At 59.5% G+C, this 16,277-nt stretch overlaps 1 protein-coding gene across 1 annotated transcript in view; it reads left to right on the top strand.

The window, feature by feature from the left end:
* Positions 1-15,643, top strand: part of SLC10A7 (solute carrier family 10 member 7) — a 37,986-nt gene extending 22,343 nt beyond the window's left edge. The window contains exons 7-12 of the mRNA XM_078623459.1: positions 479-562; positions 4,205-4,370; positions 5,166-5,217; positions 5,968-6,041; positions 10,102-10,247; positions 15,176-15,643. Coding sequence (XP_078479585.1) covers positions 479-562; positions 4,205-4,370; positions 5,166-5,217; positions 5,968-6,041; positions 10,102-10,247; positions 15,176-15,211 — 558 coding nt within the window. The 3' untranslated portion in view covers positions 15,212-15,643. The remainder of the gene's footprint in view (positions 1-478; positions 563-4,204; positions 4,371-5,165; positions 5,218-5,967; positions 6,042-10,101; positions 10,248-15,175) is intronic.
* Positions 15,644-16,277: the final 634 nt, after the last annotated feature.

Below are 16,277 nucleotides of genomic sequence, written 5' to 3'. Positions count from 1 at the left end.
GGTCTGTCCCGAGACCTCCTGCCAGCGGGCATTCGACACCTCACTTGGCTTTAACGTGCACGTAGCCTGGCACAAGCGTCGTGGTGACGTCACCGCCACTTAGTGGCGAATGGCGGTTGTTGTTGTTATAAGTGGGAAGCGGAGTAGCGGTTAGCGCACTGTGGTACGATCCCGATTATCTAAACATGTGTGTAAACATGAACATTGGGGAGACAAAGGCGGCCGGGCGTGGTTTTGGCCACCCACCCCGTCGTGTGCCGTGCCGGCTTTCATCGTTGCTCGCTAACAGCACTTGCCCCTATAGTCTGTTAAGGGGGAATCTTTGTGTTTATGATGTCTGTAGGTGGCATGTGTATGTAAGTGTGTGTGTGTATATGAGGTGTGTGTGCGCGCGTAACGCACGTGCGTGTGTGTGTCACGTAACACGCGTGTGGTTGTGACGTGTGTCGTTCCCACGCTGCCCCTGTGTGTGGTGCAGCTGGGCTCATCGTCCGCCGTTCCGTTCACCTCCATCTTCTTCCAGCTCTTCATGACCGTCGTGGTGCCACTCGTCATCGGCCAGGTGGGTCCCTCCTCCTCCTCCTCCTCCTCACCACCTCGCCTGCTTCCTTCCGCTCCCCTGCTCTCTCCTCCCCTCTGGCATCATCTCCGCCTTGACGGTGAGGGACGGTGAGGATCCACGCTCCCTCGTCGCCTCCAATGCGCCGTCTCGGCACGTCCGGTGCCTGGACAAGCTGTACTTCTTCCCGGTTTTGTCCGTTGTATTATAATAATAATGATGGTGATGATAATGTCGGTGATGCTCCACCCAAGACAACGCACGTCCACGAAGCTCTGCCCTCTTCCGCCCCAGTGTGCGGAGAGCTTCTCTGCCTCCGCTTGCCCTGCGATGTCGCGCCGTTGTTGTGCCTCACAGCTGGCGACCCTCTGCGCCCGCCTCCACGCAGTCTCACTCCCCGCCACACAGCCCTTGGCTCCCCAGGCCCCCCCCCCCTTAGACCTCCTCGCACACCGGCGTGGCTCTTGAGTGACGAGTGGTTGGGTGGCGCTGGTGGTCGCTCGATGAGGATGTAGCTCGACTGCTTCCTCCCGGGGGCCGGGGGGTCGTGGGGGGGGGGGCGCCGCGTCGACTCGCGTCGTTGGGATCGCGGCCGCCGCCGCCAGTGAAGTGACAAGCCCAGTGAATCGGACAGTTCCCCAGGACGTACCCGCTGCGGATGATTTATAATTGATGTTTGGGTTTATCCACGGAGTCATTATCTGGCTAAATCTGCATCATCAGGAACCCTCCACCACCCGACACGGCTCAACTAATTCAATTACGACGAGTCGAAGCGTTAACGGCCAATCATGATTATCGTTGTATGAGCTCACCGTGGGGAAGCCGAAGGGCTATTCTCACGACGACGTTGAGCTCAATGAGGTACGCGACGGTCGTCTTGCAGCCATGCCAAGCGTCACCAGGACAAGATCGAGAGGATCAACGGTGACGTCATCCTGCACTGTTTAAGACCGGAAGCAGGCTTCACTATTCTCGCAAATCGCCCGATGATGCTGGATGTGATTACCGGCGTAACGTCGTACTCAGATTGTAGATGTTGTGGATTCACTCTTCAAACACACCGTTGGGCTGAAGAAGTCACTATTTGTCGATGTGTTTACGTGACAAATCCCTTACTGATTGGCCGTGTCGGGTGGTGGAGGGTTCCGACACGTTTATACTTGCGCTATAATTTTGGTCAATCCAGGAAGTCAGATTCTGACCTGGTCAGATCAATACGTGACCTGGCCCAAAGGTGACTCACGAATCGTGACGGTCGCTGTCTAGCCTGCGTGTTCTGCTGGAGGTGTTCAGCAATTCCTCTTCATGGGCAGCTGCCACTCTCCCCAGTGTCACGCAGGCCACGGCGTGGGCAACTGATGCGGTCACCCCGATGGTTGAGTTTGTGTGCGTGCGTGCATGATGGTGTGTGAGTGTGTGCGTTCTGATTGTGGGGAGCGGTGGAGTAGTGGTTAGCACACTGCGCTTCCAACCCGGCGACCCGAGTTCGATTCCCGCTCAGGGCCAACACCGGTGACGAATATCTGAACCGGTCCTGGGCCTCCCCTAAGTCGACTCAGCCTCAAATGAGTACCCGGTGCGGTGTGTAAACATCGCTACTGGGGAGACAAAGGCGGCCAGACGTGGTGCTGGCCACATACCTCGTGTGCCGTTCTGACCTTAATAGGTGCTCGCTAACAGCACTTTCCCCAACAGTCTGTTAAGGCTACACGGGGGATCTTTGTTGTTTGTATGAATCTGTGTGTGCGATGATTGTGTCTTTGAGTTCGTGCATAGAGGCTCATCTTGGTGTGTTCACGCTTGTGTTTGGATCTATGAGGGGCATTTTTCTGTACGTGTCTGTATGTGGGGGTGCATCTTCGTGTAAGCGAGTTCTGCTGCTGTGCATCTTCATGTTGGTTTCTGCACGTTTGTGTTTGTGTGTTGTGGTGTGTATTGATGTCTTTATGCTTGTGTCTGTGTATTTGTTTGCCTGTGTGTAGGCGTGTATGTGTGCGTGTCCAGGGGTTTGTGGTTTTCATCTTTGTGACGGCATGTTTGTGGACGCGCGATCGCTCGTGTGTCGCGGCGTGTATACGGTATGTTTGCGTGCGTGTGTGTGTGTGTGTGAGCTTGCGTCTTCATCTCGTTATCTTCATGTTTGCGCGCGTGTTTACGTCCGTGTGTCCGTGCGTGCGTTTGTGTCTTCATCTCGCCCGCCCGCACGTTAGAGCGCGCTCGCTCGCTCCCGCCCGCTCGTGTGCGAGCGCTCGTTTGCTCTCCCTCGTTCTCGCTCGCTCGCACGCACGCACGCACGCGCACAGACGCACGCACAAACACGCCAGCGCGGAGGTGGGAAGGCACTTGTGCACCCGTCGTAACCTGACCAACTAGCATAATGCATGCGGAATAATCCATAGCGCGGGGCGTTTAATACCCTGTGGTATTCCTCCTCCTCTGCGCCGCCGTATTGTCAAAAACAGCGAGACGTTCAAAGGGCCGCGGTGCCCAAAGCCTGATGAATTTTTCAGCGCGGACTCGGCGAGCCGGGCGTGTATCCATGACGCGCGTGCGCTCACCGAGGAGCTGCGCAACTGTTCCGTCTCTTTAAAGTGGCGGGCGCGGGCGCTCTCGTTACGCGCGGGCCGTGCCGCCGAGGCTGCGGAGAGAGAAAGGGGCCTTGTTGTCTCCTTATCAGGGCCGCATATTCATACATAATAATAAGCACCTTCGAACCCGATTAATATTTTATCAGCGCGGCGGCGCTGTTAGTTTCTGCACGGCCGGTTATCGTGTGATTATTCATTTTCCCACTGCAACGCTGATGGTTGCCCTGAATATTTAATGTCCGAGGCAAGGAGCCGGCTCTCAAATAAGACTTTAACATTTCATGATTATTGTCAGTAAAGCCTGCTCTGCCCGGTTCAAAAAGCGCAGCCAGTGGAGTATATTCTAATGAAAGCACATTTGGATAAAATATTGATGTCTGGCAGAGAAGTTGTGCGTTTCAAGCCGCCGTCAGGATATTGCAGCGTGTTTAATTGATTCCGTGGAATATTTTTTTGGGCGCCGGGTAGAGCGCGTTTGAAGTGCGCGAGGATGAACCCGCTAATAAAAGAGAATTTGGCGCGGTCTTCTCGGTGATCTTGCCGGGGCCGCCCACGGCTGTCACGGACAATTTTGGGGAATCGTCCGATGAACCCGGGCTGGTCGCGCCGCGCCACAAACACCGCGCCGACGCTCGCCAGGCGCTGGCTCCCACGCTCCACTCGCTCACAAAACTTCATCCCACAGACGGGAAAAACTGTTGTCGGAAAAGTTCAGCCGTGAGAATTCAGTTTGTACTTCTGCATGCCGTACCCGCGCAATCCCCCACCCCCTGCTCACCGCTCGCTCACCCTAACCTCACCACTTACTCACCCATTACTCTGTCCCCTGACCAATCACTCGCCCATCTCCCTCTCGCATTGCGCCGCACAGGGACAGCTGCAGCTGGGGGGGGGGGGGGGTGCCCTTTTGAGTGTGTTGGAACGAGACGCGTCATGCGGCGGCTCTCTCTCGCGACGCGTTCTGTGAGGCGGGGGGGGGGGGCGGTTCCATCGTCAACAACGACAACTCCTTCTCACTCGCTCCCCTGCCGTGTACCTCGCTCCCCCCCCCCAGGTGGTGCGTAGCCGCGTGCGTGAGTGGATGGAGCGGCGGCAGCCTCCGTTTGGCGCCGTGAGCAGCGTGGTGCTGCTGGCGATCATCTACAGCACGTTCTGCGACACGTTCGCCCGGCCAGACACGGCGCTCGAGCCCGCCAGCCTGCTCGCCGTCGTCACGCTGGGTCAGTCCGCGAGACTCGCCGCCCACCCACTCACTAGCTGCCTGCTACCCTGTACATCCACTCGACCACTCGCCCACTCGCCCACTCGTCCACTCACCTACTCACCCACTCGGCCACTCGCCCACTCGCCCACTCGCCCCTTGGCCACTCGCCCACTCGGCCACTCGCCCACTCAGCCACTCGCCCAGTCGCCCACTCGCCAACTCACCCACTTACCCCTCGCCCACTCGGCCACTCGCCCACTCGCCCGCTCACCCACTCGCCCGCTCACCCACTTACCCGCTCACCCACTTACCCGCTCATTCACTACACACTCGCCCACACACTCACTACCTACTCACACACTCACTGCACTTGCCCTCATACTGCTCACTCATTACCCACTCGCTCAGTGGGAGCTCACCATGGTGTGAGTGACAGTGTGTGCGCGCGTGTGTGTGTATGCGTGTGTGCGCGTGCGCGTGCGTGTGTGTGGTTTAGCCATAGTGCGGTTAGCGCGCTGCGCTATGAACATGGCGAGCCGAGTTCGATTCCCGCTCACGGCCAACACCAGTAACAATTATCTGAACCGGTCCTGGGCCTCCCCTAGGCACGATGCGTCAACATGGGGAGACAAAGGCGGCGGGGCATGGTGCTGGGCACCCACCCCCTCCCTCGTGTGCCGTTCCTGCCTTCAAAGTTGCCCGTGAACAGCACTTGCCCCAAAAGTTTGCTATGGCTGTATGGGGTGTCTTTGTCTTTGTGTGCGAGCGTCGCTGTTGCGCTTTTGTGACCCTCGTCCCGTCTCTCCTGCAGTCCTCCTCATCCAGCTCAGCTTCATGTTGCTCACCTTCATGATCTCCACCAGGTGTGTCCACCCCTTCCCGTCACACACACACACACACAGATCTCACGTGTAGCCTTCGAAAGACTGAGGGCAAGCGCTGTTAGCGAGCACCTCTGAAGTCGTGCCACCACCACGTACCAGACACGCCACACCACACGCGCCACGTGTCACATAAGTACATGGACCACACCGCACGCCACGTGTCACTCACACGCACGCCACACGCACCGCACACACACACGCACACCACACGCGCCGCACACGCATCACACCACGCCACAGCGTGTGCCGTCACACGCGACTTGTGAACGAACCACGTCAACCCACTTCCCATGATTTGTGTTTCCCCATCTCCCAGACCCCGGGGCTAGGGCGCGGTGTGGCCCAGGTGTGGCGTGGTTCGGTGTGGTACGACTTGGCGCGGTATGGTGAGGCACGGTGTCGTGGTCTGCGTGACGTGATGTGACGTGACGCGCGGTGTGGCAGGACACGGGAGTGCTGTGTCTTGGCCTAGCAATGCATGGCTTGGCTTGATGCAAGTCAGCTTGGTGCGATGCGGTGTGGTGTGGCATGCTGGACAATGTGGAGGCGGGTGGCATGGAGTGGGGTGGTGCACCCTGGTGCGCGGCTACCCAACCGCGGACCGTGACCCCCACGGAGACCGTGATGGGCGGGGCCACGTTGACTCCGCCCCTTCCCCTCCACTACCCCCCCCCTCCCGACTACACTCCTCCCCCCCACCTCTAACCCTCGCCCCCCCCCCCCCCACAGGGACGGTTCGAGCTTCACTCCGGCCGACACGGTCGCCATCGTCTTCTGCTCGACCCACAAGTCGCTGACGCTCGGTACCTAGGGGTGGGGGGGGGAGATGCTGGGGCCCGGGGCACACCCAGACACACCCAGACACACCCAGACACACCCAGACACGCAGACACACGCAGACACACGCAGACACACCCAGACACACCCAGACACACGCAGACACACGCAGACACACCCAGACACACCCAGACACACGCAGACACACGCAGACACACGCAGACACACCCAGACACACCCAGACACACGCAGACACACGCAGACACACCCAGACACACGCAGACACACGCAGACACACCCCGACACACGCAGACACACCCCGACACACGCAGACACACCCAGACACACCCAGACACACGCAGACACACGCAGACACACCCCGACACACGCAGACACACCCAGACACACGCAGACACACCCAGACACACGCAGACACACCCAGACACACACAGACACACGCAGACACACGCAGACACACGCAGACACACCCAGACACACGCAGACACACCCAGACACACCCAGACACACGCAGACACACGCAGACACACGCAGACACACGCAGACACACCCAGACACACCCAGACACACCCAGACACACGCAGACACACCCAGACACACCCAGACACACGCAGACACACCCAGACACACGCAGACACACCCAGACACACGCAGACACACGCAGACACACCCAGACACACGCAGACACACGCAGACACACGCAGACACACCCAGACACACCCAGACACACGCAGACACACCCAGACACACGCAGACACACGCAGACACACCCCGACACACGCAGACACACCCCGACACACGCAGACACACCCAGACACACGCAGACACACCCAGACACACGCAGACACACCCAGACACACGCAGACACACCCAGACACACGCAGACACACGCAGACACACGCAGACACACGCAGACACAGCCAGACACACGCAGACACACCCAGACACACCCAGACACACCCAGACACACGCAGACACACGCAGACACACACACGCAGACACACGCAGACACACGCAGACACACCCAGACACACGCAGACACACCCAGACACACGCAGACACACCCAGACACACCCAGACACACGCAGACACACCCAGACACACCCAGACACACGCAGACACACCCAGACACACCCAGACACACGCAGACACACCCAGACACACGCAGACACACCCAGACACACGCAGACACACCCAGACACACGCAGACACACGCAGACACACCCAGACACACCCAGACACACGCAGACACACGCAGACACACGCAGACACACCCAGACACACCCAGACACACCCAGACACACGCAGACACACGCAGACACACCCAGACACACCCAGACACACCCAGACACACACAGACACACCCAGACACACGCAGACACACCCAGACACACGCAGACACACCCAGACACACGCAGGCACACCCAGACACACGCAGACACACGCAGACACACGCAGACACACCCAGACACACGCAGACACACGCAGACACACCCAGACACACGCAGACACACCCCGACACACGCAGACACACCCCGACACACGCAGACACACCCAGACACACGCAGACACACCCAGATACACCCAGACACACGCAGACACACGCAGACACACCCCGACACACGCAGACACACCCAGACACACCCAGACACACGCAGACACACGCAGACACACGCAGACACACGCAGACACACCCAGACACACGCAGACACACCCAGACACACGCAGACACACCCAGACACACCCAGACACACGCAGACACACGCAGACACACCCAGACACACGCAGACACACCCAGACACACGCAGACACACCCAGACACACCCAGACACACCCAGACACACGCAGACACACCCAGACACACGCAGACACACGCAGACACACCCAGACACACCCAGACACACGCAGACACACCCAGACACACCCAGACACACGCAGACACACCCAGACACACGCAGACACACGCAGACACACGCAGACACACCCAGACACACGCAGACACACCCAGACACACGCAGACACACCCAGACACACGCAGACACACGCAGACACACGCAGACACACCCAGACACACCCAGACACACGCAGACACACGCAGACACACGCAGACACACGCAGACACACCCAGACACACGCAGACACACGCAGACACACGCAGACACACGCAGACACACCCCGACACACGCAGACACACCCCGACACACGCAGACACACCCAGACACACGCAGACACACCCAGACACACCCAGACACACCCAGACACACGCAGACACACCCCGACACACGCAGACACACCCAGACACACCCAGACACACGCAGACACACCCAGACACACGCAGACACACCCAGACACACGCAGACACACGCAGACACACGCAGACACACCCAGACACACGCAGACACACCCAGACACACGCAGACACACGCAGACACACGCAGACACACGCAGACACACGCAGACACACCCAGACACACGCAGACACACCCAGACACACGCAGACACACCCAGACACACCCAGACACACGCAGACACACCCAGACACACGCAGACACACGCAGACACACCCAGACACACGCAGACACACGCAGACACACGCAGACACACCCAGACACACCCAGACACACGCAGACACACGCAGACACACCCCGACACACGCAGACACACCCAGACACACCCAGACACACCCAGACACACGCAGACACACGCAGACACACCCCGACACACGCAGACACACCCAGACACACGCAGACACACCCAGACACACCCAGACACACGCAGACACACCCAGACACACCCAGACACACGCAGACACACCCAGACACACGCAGACACACGCAGACACACGCAGACACACGCAGACACACGCAGACACACACACAGACACACGCAGACACACGCAGACACACCCAGACACACGCAGACACACCCAGACACACGCAGACACACGCAGACACACCCAGACACACCCAGACACACGCAGACACACCCAGACACACGCAGACACACGCAGACACACCCAGACACACACAGACACATGCAGACACACCCAGACACACCCAGACACACGCAGACACACCCAGACACGCGCAGACACGCGCAGGCACGCGCAGGCACGCGCAGGCACGCGCAGGCACGCGCAGGCACGCCCAGGCACACGCAGACACACGCAGACACGCGCAGGCACGCGCAGACACGCCCAGACACACGCAGACACACGCAGACACACGCAGACACACCCAGACACACGCAGACACACCCAGACACACGCAGACAGTCGCCGTTCCCCACTAGGTGGTGGTGACGTCACCACGGCGCTTGTGCCAGGCTGCGTGCACCTTGAGGCCACTTGAATTGTGGAAGGCTCGCTGGCAAGGAGGTCACGGAACAGACCCAGGTGCCGCGGGTTGACCGACTGAAATGACTGGCAGATGCACCAAATGTGCCGGATTATCCCAGTAGCCACACATGTAGCTACGGGCCCCGCACTTCAAGGGCCCCGCTCTAAATGCTTTCAAGCTATAAATTCCGATTCGGTGATTCTGCACTTGCTCTATTACTATAGTACTATACTGCCTTTTATGAACGACTGGATTTGTCGTATTATCTGGCTGTATAGCGATTGAAAAACAATGACTTTACTGTGCAAGTTGAAAAGTGTGTTTAATATTAATTTGTTATTTATTTATTTAGGGCCCCTTTATAACATTTGCTACAGGCCCCGCACTAGCCTCAACCGGCACTGCCCCGCAATACCAACGCGCCGTGTTTAATCCACCGGCGTGACCCCGCGAGCGTGACCCCACGTGAGCGTGACCCCGGAAGCGTGACCCCGGGAGCGTGACCCCGCGCGAGCGTGACCCCGCGCGAGCGTGACCCCGCGCGAGCGTGACCCCGCGCGAGCGTGACCCCGCGCGAGCGTGACCCCGCGCGAGCGTGACCCCGAGCGAGCGTGACCCCGAGCGAGCGTGACCCCGCGCGAGCGTGACCCCGCGCGAGCGTGACCCCGCGCGAGCGTGACCCCGCGCGAGCGTGACCGAGCGTGCGCGTGCCCCCGTGCGTTGCCCCCAGGTGTGCCCATGCTGAAGATCGTGTTTGCGGGGATGCCGCAGCTTTCGCTGCTCACCGTGCCGCTGCTCGTCTACCACCCGACGCAGATCCTGCTGGGCGGCCTGCTCGTTGGCACCCTGCGCCCCTGGATGCTGTCACGGCAGCGGGTACGTGGGGTCGGGGGTCGGTACTGGGGGGCCGTGTGGGGTTCAGCAGAGGATGACTCGGCTTGTTGACCCCCAGGGTGGTAGGGTGTGGGGGCGGATGAGGCTGGGGAGCGGTAGCGTAGCACGGCCAACACCAGTGACGATTATCTGAACTGGTCCTGGGTCTCCCCTAGGTCCACTCAGCCTCAGATTAGTACCTGGTGCGGTGTGTAAACATCGCCACCGGGGTGATGCTGGCCACCCATCCCCTCCTCGTGTGCCGTCCCGAACTTCATAGGTGCTCGCTAACAGCACTTGCCTGAACAGTGGTCAGGCTGTCACACTCACTCACTCACACACACAGACTCCCACACTCGCTCACACACACACAGACTCTCACGCTCGCTCACACACACACAGACTCTCACACTCGCTCACACACACACAGAAACGCACACTCACTCACACACACACAGACACTCACACTCGCTCACACACACACAGACACTCACACACTCGCTCACACACACAGACACTCACACACTCGCTCACACACACACAGACTCCCACACTCGCTTACACACACACGGACACGCACACTCGCTCACACACACACGGACACGCACACTCGCTCACACACACACAGACTCTCACACTCGCTCGCACACACACAGACTCTCACACTCGCTCACACACACACAGACTCTCACACTCGCTCACACACACATAGACTCCCACACTCGCTCACACACATACAGACACTCACACTCGCTCACACACACACACAGACACTCACACTCGCTCACACACACACAGAAACTCACACTCGCTCACACACACACACTCGCTCACACCCACACATACACTCACTCACACACACACAGACACTCACACTCGCTCACACCCACACAGACACTCACACTCGCTCACACACACACAGACACTCACACACTCGCTCACACACACACAGACTCCCACACTCGCTTACACACACACAGACTCTCACACTCGCTCACACAGACACTCTCACACTCGCACACATACACACATACAGACCCTCACACTCGCTCACACACACACACGGACCCTCACACTCTCACACACACAGACACTCGCTCACACCCACACAGACACTCACACTCGCTCACACACACACGGACCCTCACACTCGCTCCGCTCGCCCACGGCGGAGGAAACGGAATGGCCCTCCAGACGGGGTGGCAGCGTGAGAGCGTCTCCCGCGCGGAGCCTCGTCCCTCGCCGGTGAGCGCGGGCGGCGTTGCCCCCCGGCGCCCGATACAAATCAAGTTTCCCCGCACTCACTCTCACTCTCTCACTCACTCTCTTGCGAGCGCCGGGCGGGGGGCGGGGGGTGGGGGTAGGTGGGCGTGGGAGGGTCACGAGCACTAACGCACGGGGCCCCCCCCCCCCCACCGCCTTTGGCCGCGCTCCAGCCCCCCCCCCATGCATTAATGATGACGCCGGCAAATATATTAACGGCGTCTCGGCTAATTTGACATTCCGTTTGGAGTGCCCTGCGTCGGCGCGCGAGCACACGCGCTGACCGGTGTTAAACGAGGGAAGCGGGGGCACGGCGGCACCCGCGCCTCCCCTGTAGGGGGCAGGCTGCCCTCTCTCCCTCCCGCCTAGGGGTAGCTGCCCCTCCTGCCCCTCTTCCTTCGACTCGCTCGGGGCGGCCACCGGCTCCGCCGCGGACAGACGCGGGAACGCCGACGTGGCGATCGCACGTCCCGCTCTCTGCAGTGGGGGTTGCTTTACGGCTCGTCGGCCGACGGAATTCGTCGGCCGTCGTTTACGTTGGAAACCCGTCGCGGGTTTGGGCTCCCTGCGCTCGTCGGCGCGCCGGGGCCGGTTGCGCTGTCGCCAGCTTTTCGAGGGGTTCAGGTCGGTTCCGTGAGACCAGGTGGGGACTCGCGAGAGAGACCGCGAGTGTCACTTGCGAGAGCGACCTGTTGTCACAGAGTGAAAGCAAAACAAATAATTACATTTGACAGCGGCGAAGCAAATCGAAATCGGAAACGGGAACAAGCCGTCACTTGAGATACCAAAAATATCGGCAAAGTGTGACCGACATTGGCGATAGCTGTGTGTACGGCGCAAAAGAAGTTCACACATACGCGCACGATAGCTTGTGCAATAGCTGTGAATGCGCACACGCTACTGCATATGCGTACACGCACGATTGTGTGTGTGCGTGGGGAGCGGTAGTGTAGATATTAGTGCACTACCCCATAAACCTGACGAATATCTGACCAGTCAAAGGCCACCCCTAAGTTGCATCAGGCTCAAATGAGAAACTAGTACGATGTGTAAACATCGCCATTGGGGAGACAAAGGCAGCCAGGCGTGGTGCTTGCCACCCACCCCCTCGTGTGCCGTGCCGGCCTTCATAGGCGCTCGCTAACGGCACTTACCCTAACAGTGTTAAGTCTATACGGGTGACCTTTGGTGTCTCTGTGTGTGCTGCGGTGGATGCGTGCATGCGAGTGTATGCATGGTGTATGCGAGCGTGTGGTTGATGTGCGTGTGTGCGCGTCCCCCCCCCCCACCCCTCTCTTTATCGCACGCGCGCCGCCGGACAGAAGAAAGTTTACTTTCCGCGCATCCCATGGGCGCGACCCGGGGAGCGTGCGTGGGACGGAGCGAGACCCCCCCCCCCCCCCCCCTTGGGGAAATCCGGAAACCCACTTTAGACGACAGAAATCTCCAGGCCGCGAAGGAGCCGCGTGTTTGGCCGGGACTCGGGGCTGTGTTTGTAGAAGCGCGATGTATAATTCAGACGTTTTCATTTGCTCCGCGTCGCGGCCGCGGTCTCCGCGTCTGGTCGCATCTCATCACTCGCCATTCACGACTAATGCCTCGCGAGGCCTGAATCTTTTATGGACGCCACCAAATTCCCACGGCTGAGCAGGGAGGAGGAGGATGAGGAGGAGGCGGACCGAGTGCGCACGCGCTCCCTGTCTGGTCCCCCCTTACCGCTTCCCGCGCGGAAAGGAATCCCAGATGCAGAAAAGGGGTCGGCGGGGGAATTCTAATCACGAATCCAAGAGAGGGGGGGGGGGTCACCTTGGGGCAGGGGTGAGGGGGCCGGCTTTGATAAAAGCGCGCGCTGCGGCCTCCGCAAAATCTCGGGATGGTGACGTGGGTCAGGTGGTCTTGGGTTTGGTAGTGAGGTCATGGGGGGGGGGGCGGGGGGGGGGGGGGGGAGCGCCACGGTGGCGAGATGTTGACGACCTCGCCCGGTATGCAGCAAGTTCGTGGGTTCGATCCCAACCCTGACGCCTTCTATTGTGTGGACTTTGCGTGTTCTCCCCGTGGTCGCGTGGATTTTTCTCCGGTTCCTCAGGTTTTATCCATCCACATTTCGAGTATTTGGCTGCTGTACATTTCCACGCGAGAATCCACTTGGTTGAGCTATCATTTGTGGCCCTGGTCGCTTCCGAAAAAGAGTTGCATAGCTCAGTGGGCCTTACATGGTCCGGCAACAACAAACAAGTTTACTGTAATGTGAATGGTGGTGGGGGTCGTGGCTTCGGTCGTGGAGATCGCATCTCAGATACGGAGGACACACACGAGTGTCACTGTCGTGTTGGTGTTGCGTTTTTTTTTACGAAACTGTGTCCTCCACTTTCCGTTCATCACCATGAGAGTGCGTACGATGCCTCCTCGCTCGTTAGCATAACGAGGCACTTTCCTGCGTACACAACGAGCAGCACACGCGTCCCTCTGGGACGATGTGCAGTGGGACGACTCCACACTCACCACTCAACCCACACCACACTCGTCACCGCACACTCACCAACCACTCGCGCGACACTCCCAATCACCACCTCGCACCCTTCGCCCCGCACTCAACACTCACCATTCACACCACACCGCTCACCAACCACTCACCCTACACCACTAACCACTCGCCCTACACCACTAACCACTCGCCCTTTACACTCCTCACCACACACTCACCCGATACAACACTCGCCACTCGCCCTTTACACTCCTCACCACACTCGCCACGTGCACGCTCGCCACTCGCCCTCTTCCTGCGCGCAATCTACCCCCTTCAACTCACGCGCCACGCACTCTCCACGCGCCTCCTCACCCCACACTCGCCCGCACTCCTCACCGCTCCTCACCCCGCAGCTGCCGCCGCCGCTGCCCCGGGGCCGTGCGGCTGCGCTAGCGTCTCGTAGCCCGAGGCGACCGCGTGCCTCCGCTTTGTGATTGTAATGAGCGCGGCGGCGGCGGTGACGACGGCGGCCGCCGCTGCCGCCGTCGTCGCAACGGTCGTCTCGACGAGCATCAAAGGCGGAGCCGTGTTTGTGTGTTTGTATGTTGGTATGTTGGTATGTTGTGTTTGTCTCGGGTGAAGTTTCACGCCGGGAACACAGAATCGCGCGCATCAATATGCAGCAGCCGCGCGGCGGTGCTGCGTGCCGGCTGTGGGTTGTTCTTCACGATGGATCCTCTGATCACAGTCATTAAGAACCTTCATGATGGTGGGCAGGCCTGGGAAAAAGCCACGCGGCCGGGAGACGGAGCCATTTCCTATTCACCTTGGGGGTGTGCGTGACAGGGATGTCCTCTGGCCCATTTAACTTCACAGGCGCTCCGCAGGGAGAACCTCCACAAACAGTCGCTGTTGTGGGTTTATTATTTACGATGCTTGTTCACGCGGGAAGCCCCACTGAGTCTCATGAATCTTCTTCAGGAGGATCCTGTCAAGTTTAACCCTGTCAAGTTTAACCAGGCTGGATTAGTGCGAGGAGCTCGCAGATCTTTGAAAGATCTGGACACGGTCCCATTGGGTGAGCTCCTCCGGCAGGCGAGGCCACGTTGTGCGCGTGCCCAGCATTTGCTGCCAACAGTCTGAATTGTCGACAGAGGTCGTCGTTCTCATGAGTGACCACCGTGTCTGCATCTTCCCGCAGGGCCAGTCTCTGCGGCTACCCAGGCTGCTCCCGTGACGGTGCCACGGAGGCTCCGGTAGTGCCAGGCCGCGTTTTGGCCTGCGCCCGTTGCCATCTCCGCTTGCCGGTGGCGCAAACACACGAGAGGGACTCATGGGCGCCGCCACCGCGGCTCCTCCCGTCCTCCAATGTGACTTTGGCACCAGCTCCGCTCTCCTGCTGAGCGGGTGGCACGGAGTTTGGGGGCAGGGCCCGGTGACCAGGGCCGCGTGACCCACGCCTCACAAACACTGCTCGCACGTGGGGGTGAGAGCAAGCCCTTTGGGGTGGTGAAGGTGCGGACTTTTGGTGGTGTTGGTGGTCTGGGTTTCGCAGCTGTACCTTGGCCGTTATGGGTGTTATTTGAAGGGTGTTTTACCCGTGGTCGTTATGCGGGGAGGTGGATGACTCGGAGACGAGAATGTGATTAAACCGACACGGAGAGAGGTTTCCTTGACCCTGAGAGTCACTCATTACCAGGGTCTTGTCATCCGGGGTGGGAAGGGAATCGATACGTGGTTATAGCGTTTTTTTGTTGGAGTGGTTTAGCCTTCAGAGACATTTCATCCCAAAAATCACTCCCCCACCCCACCACCACACCCCCCCAACTTTACCACCACTGGCATCACTCCCCCCAACTGCACCACTCACATCACTTCCCAACCACTCCCATCACTCCAAATCCATGGCTCCCCTCAACTGCACCACCACTCACACCCATCACTTCCCTGACTGCACCACAGCGGCGCTGCTCCAAGACGCGTCTCCCGTTACCACCCTGAGAGCCGTAAATGTGGTAATGGGGGTGACGTCCGCTGCCCTGCGCTTGCGAGGGGGGCCCTGGCGACCCCGCAAATCAGGTTACCGTGGGGTAACCGCTTTACTCCCGGGCGCGACAACTGACACCACTCACACCCTGCCGGTGTGTTGCACATACAGAAGACCGTATAGCCTTAGCAGACTTGGGGCAAGTGCTGTTAGCAAGCACCAAGGCCGGAGGAAGAGTTGGGTGGTCAGCACCACACCCGGCTGCCGTATACTCGTGGTAAATTCGGACAAACTCGGGTTTGTTTCGCAGTCCACC

Source organism: Lampetra planeri, unplaced genomic scaffold (genome assembly GCF_965212315.1).
Source record: "Lampetra planeri unplaced genomic scaffold, kcLamPlan1.2.h2 scaffold_260, whole genome shotgun sequence".
NCBI classification, from domain to species: Eukaryota; Metazoa; Chordata; class Hyperoartia; order Petromyzontiformes; family Petromyzontidae; genus Lampetra; species Lampetra planeri.
This window is presented reverse-complemented; position numbering and strand designations above follow the sequence as displayed.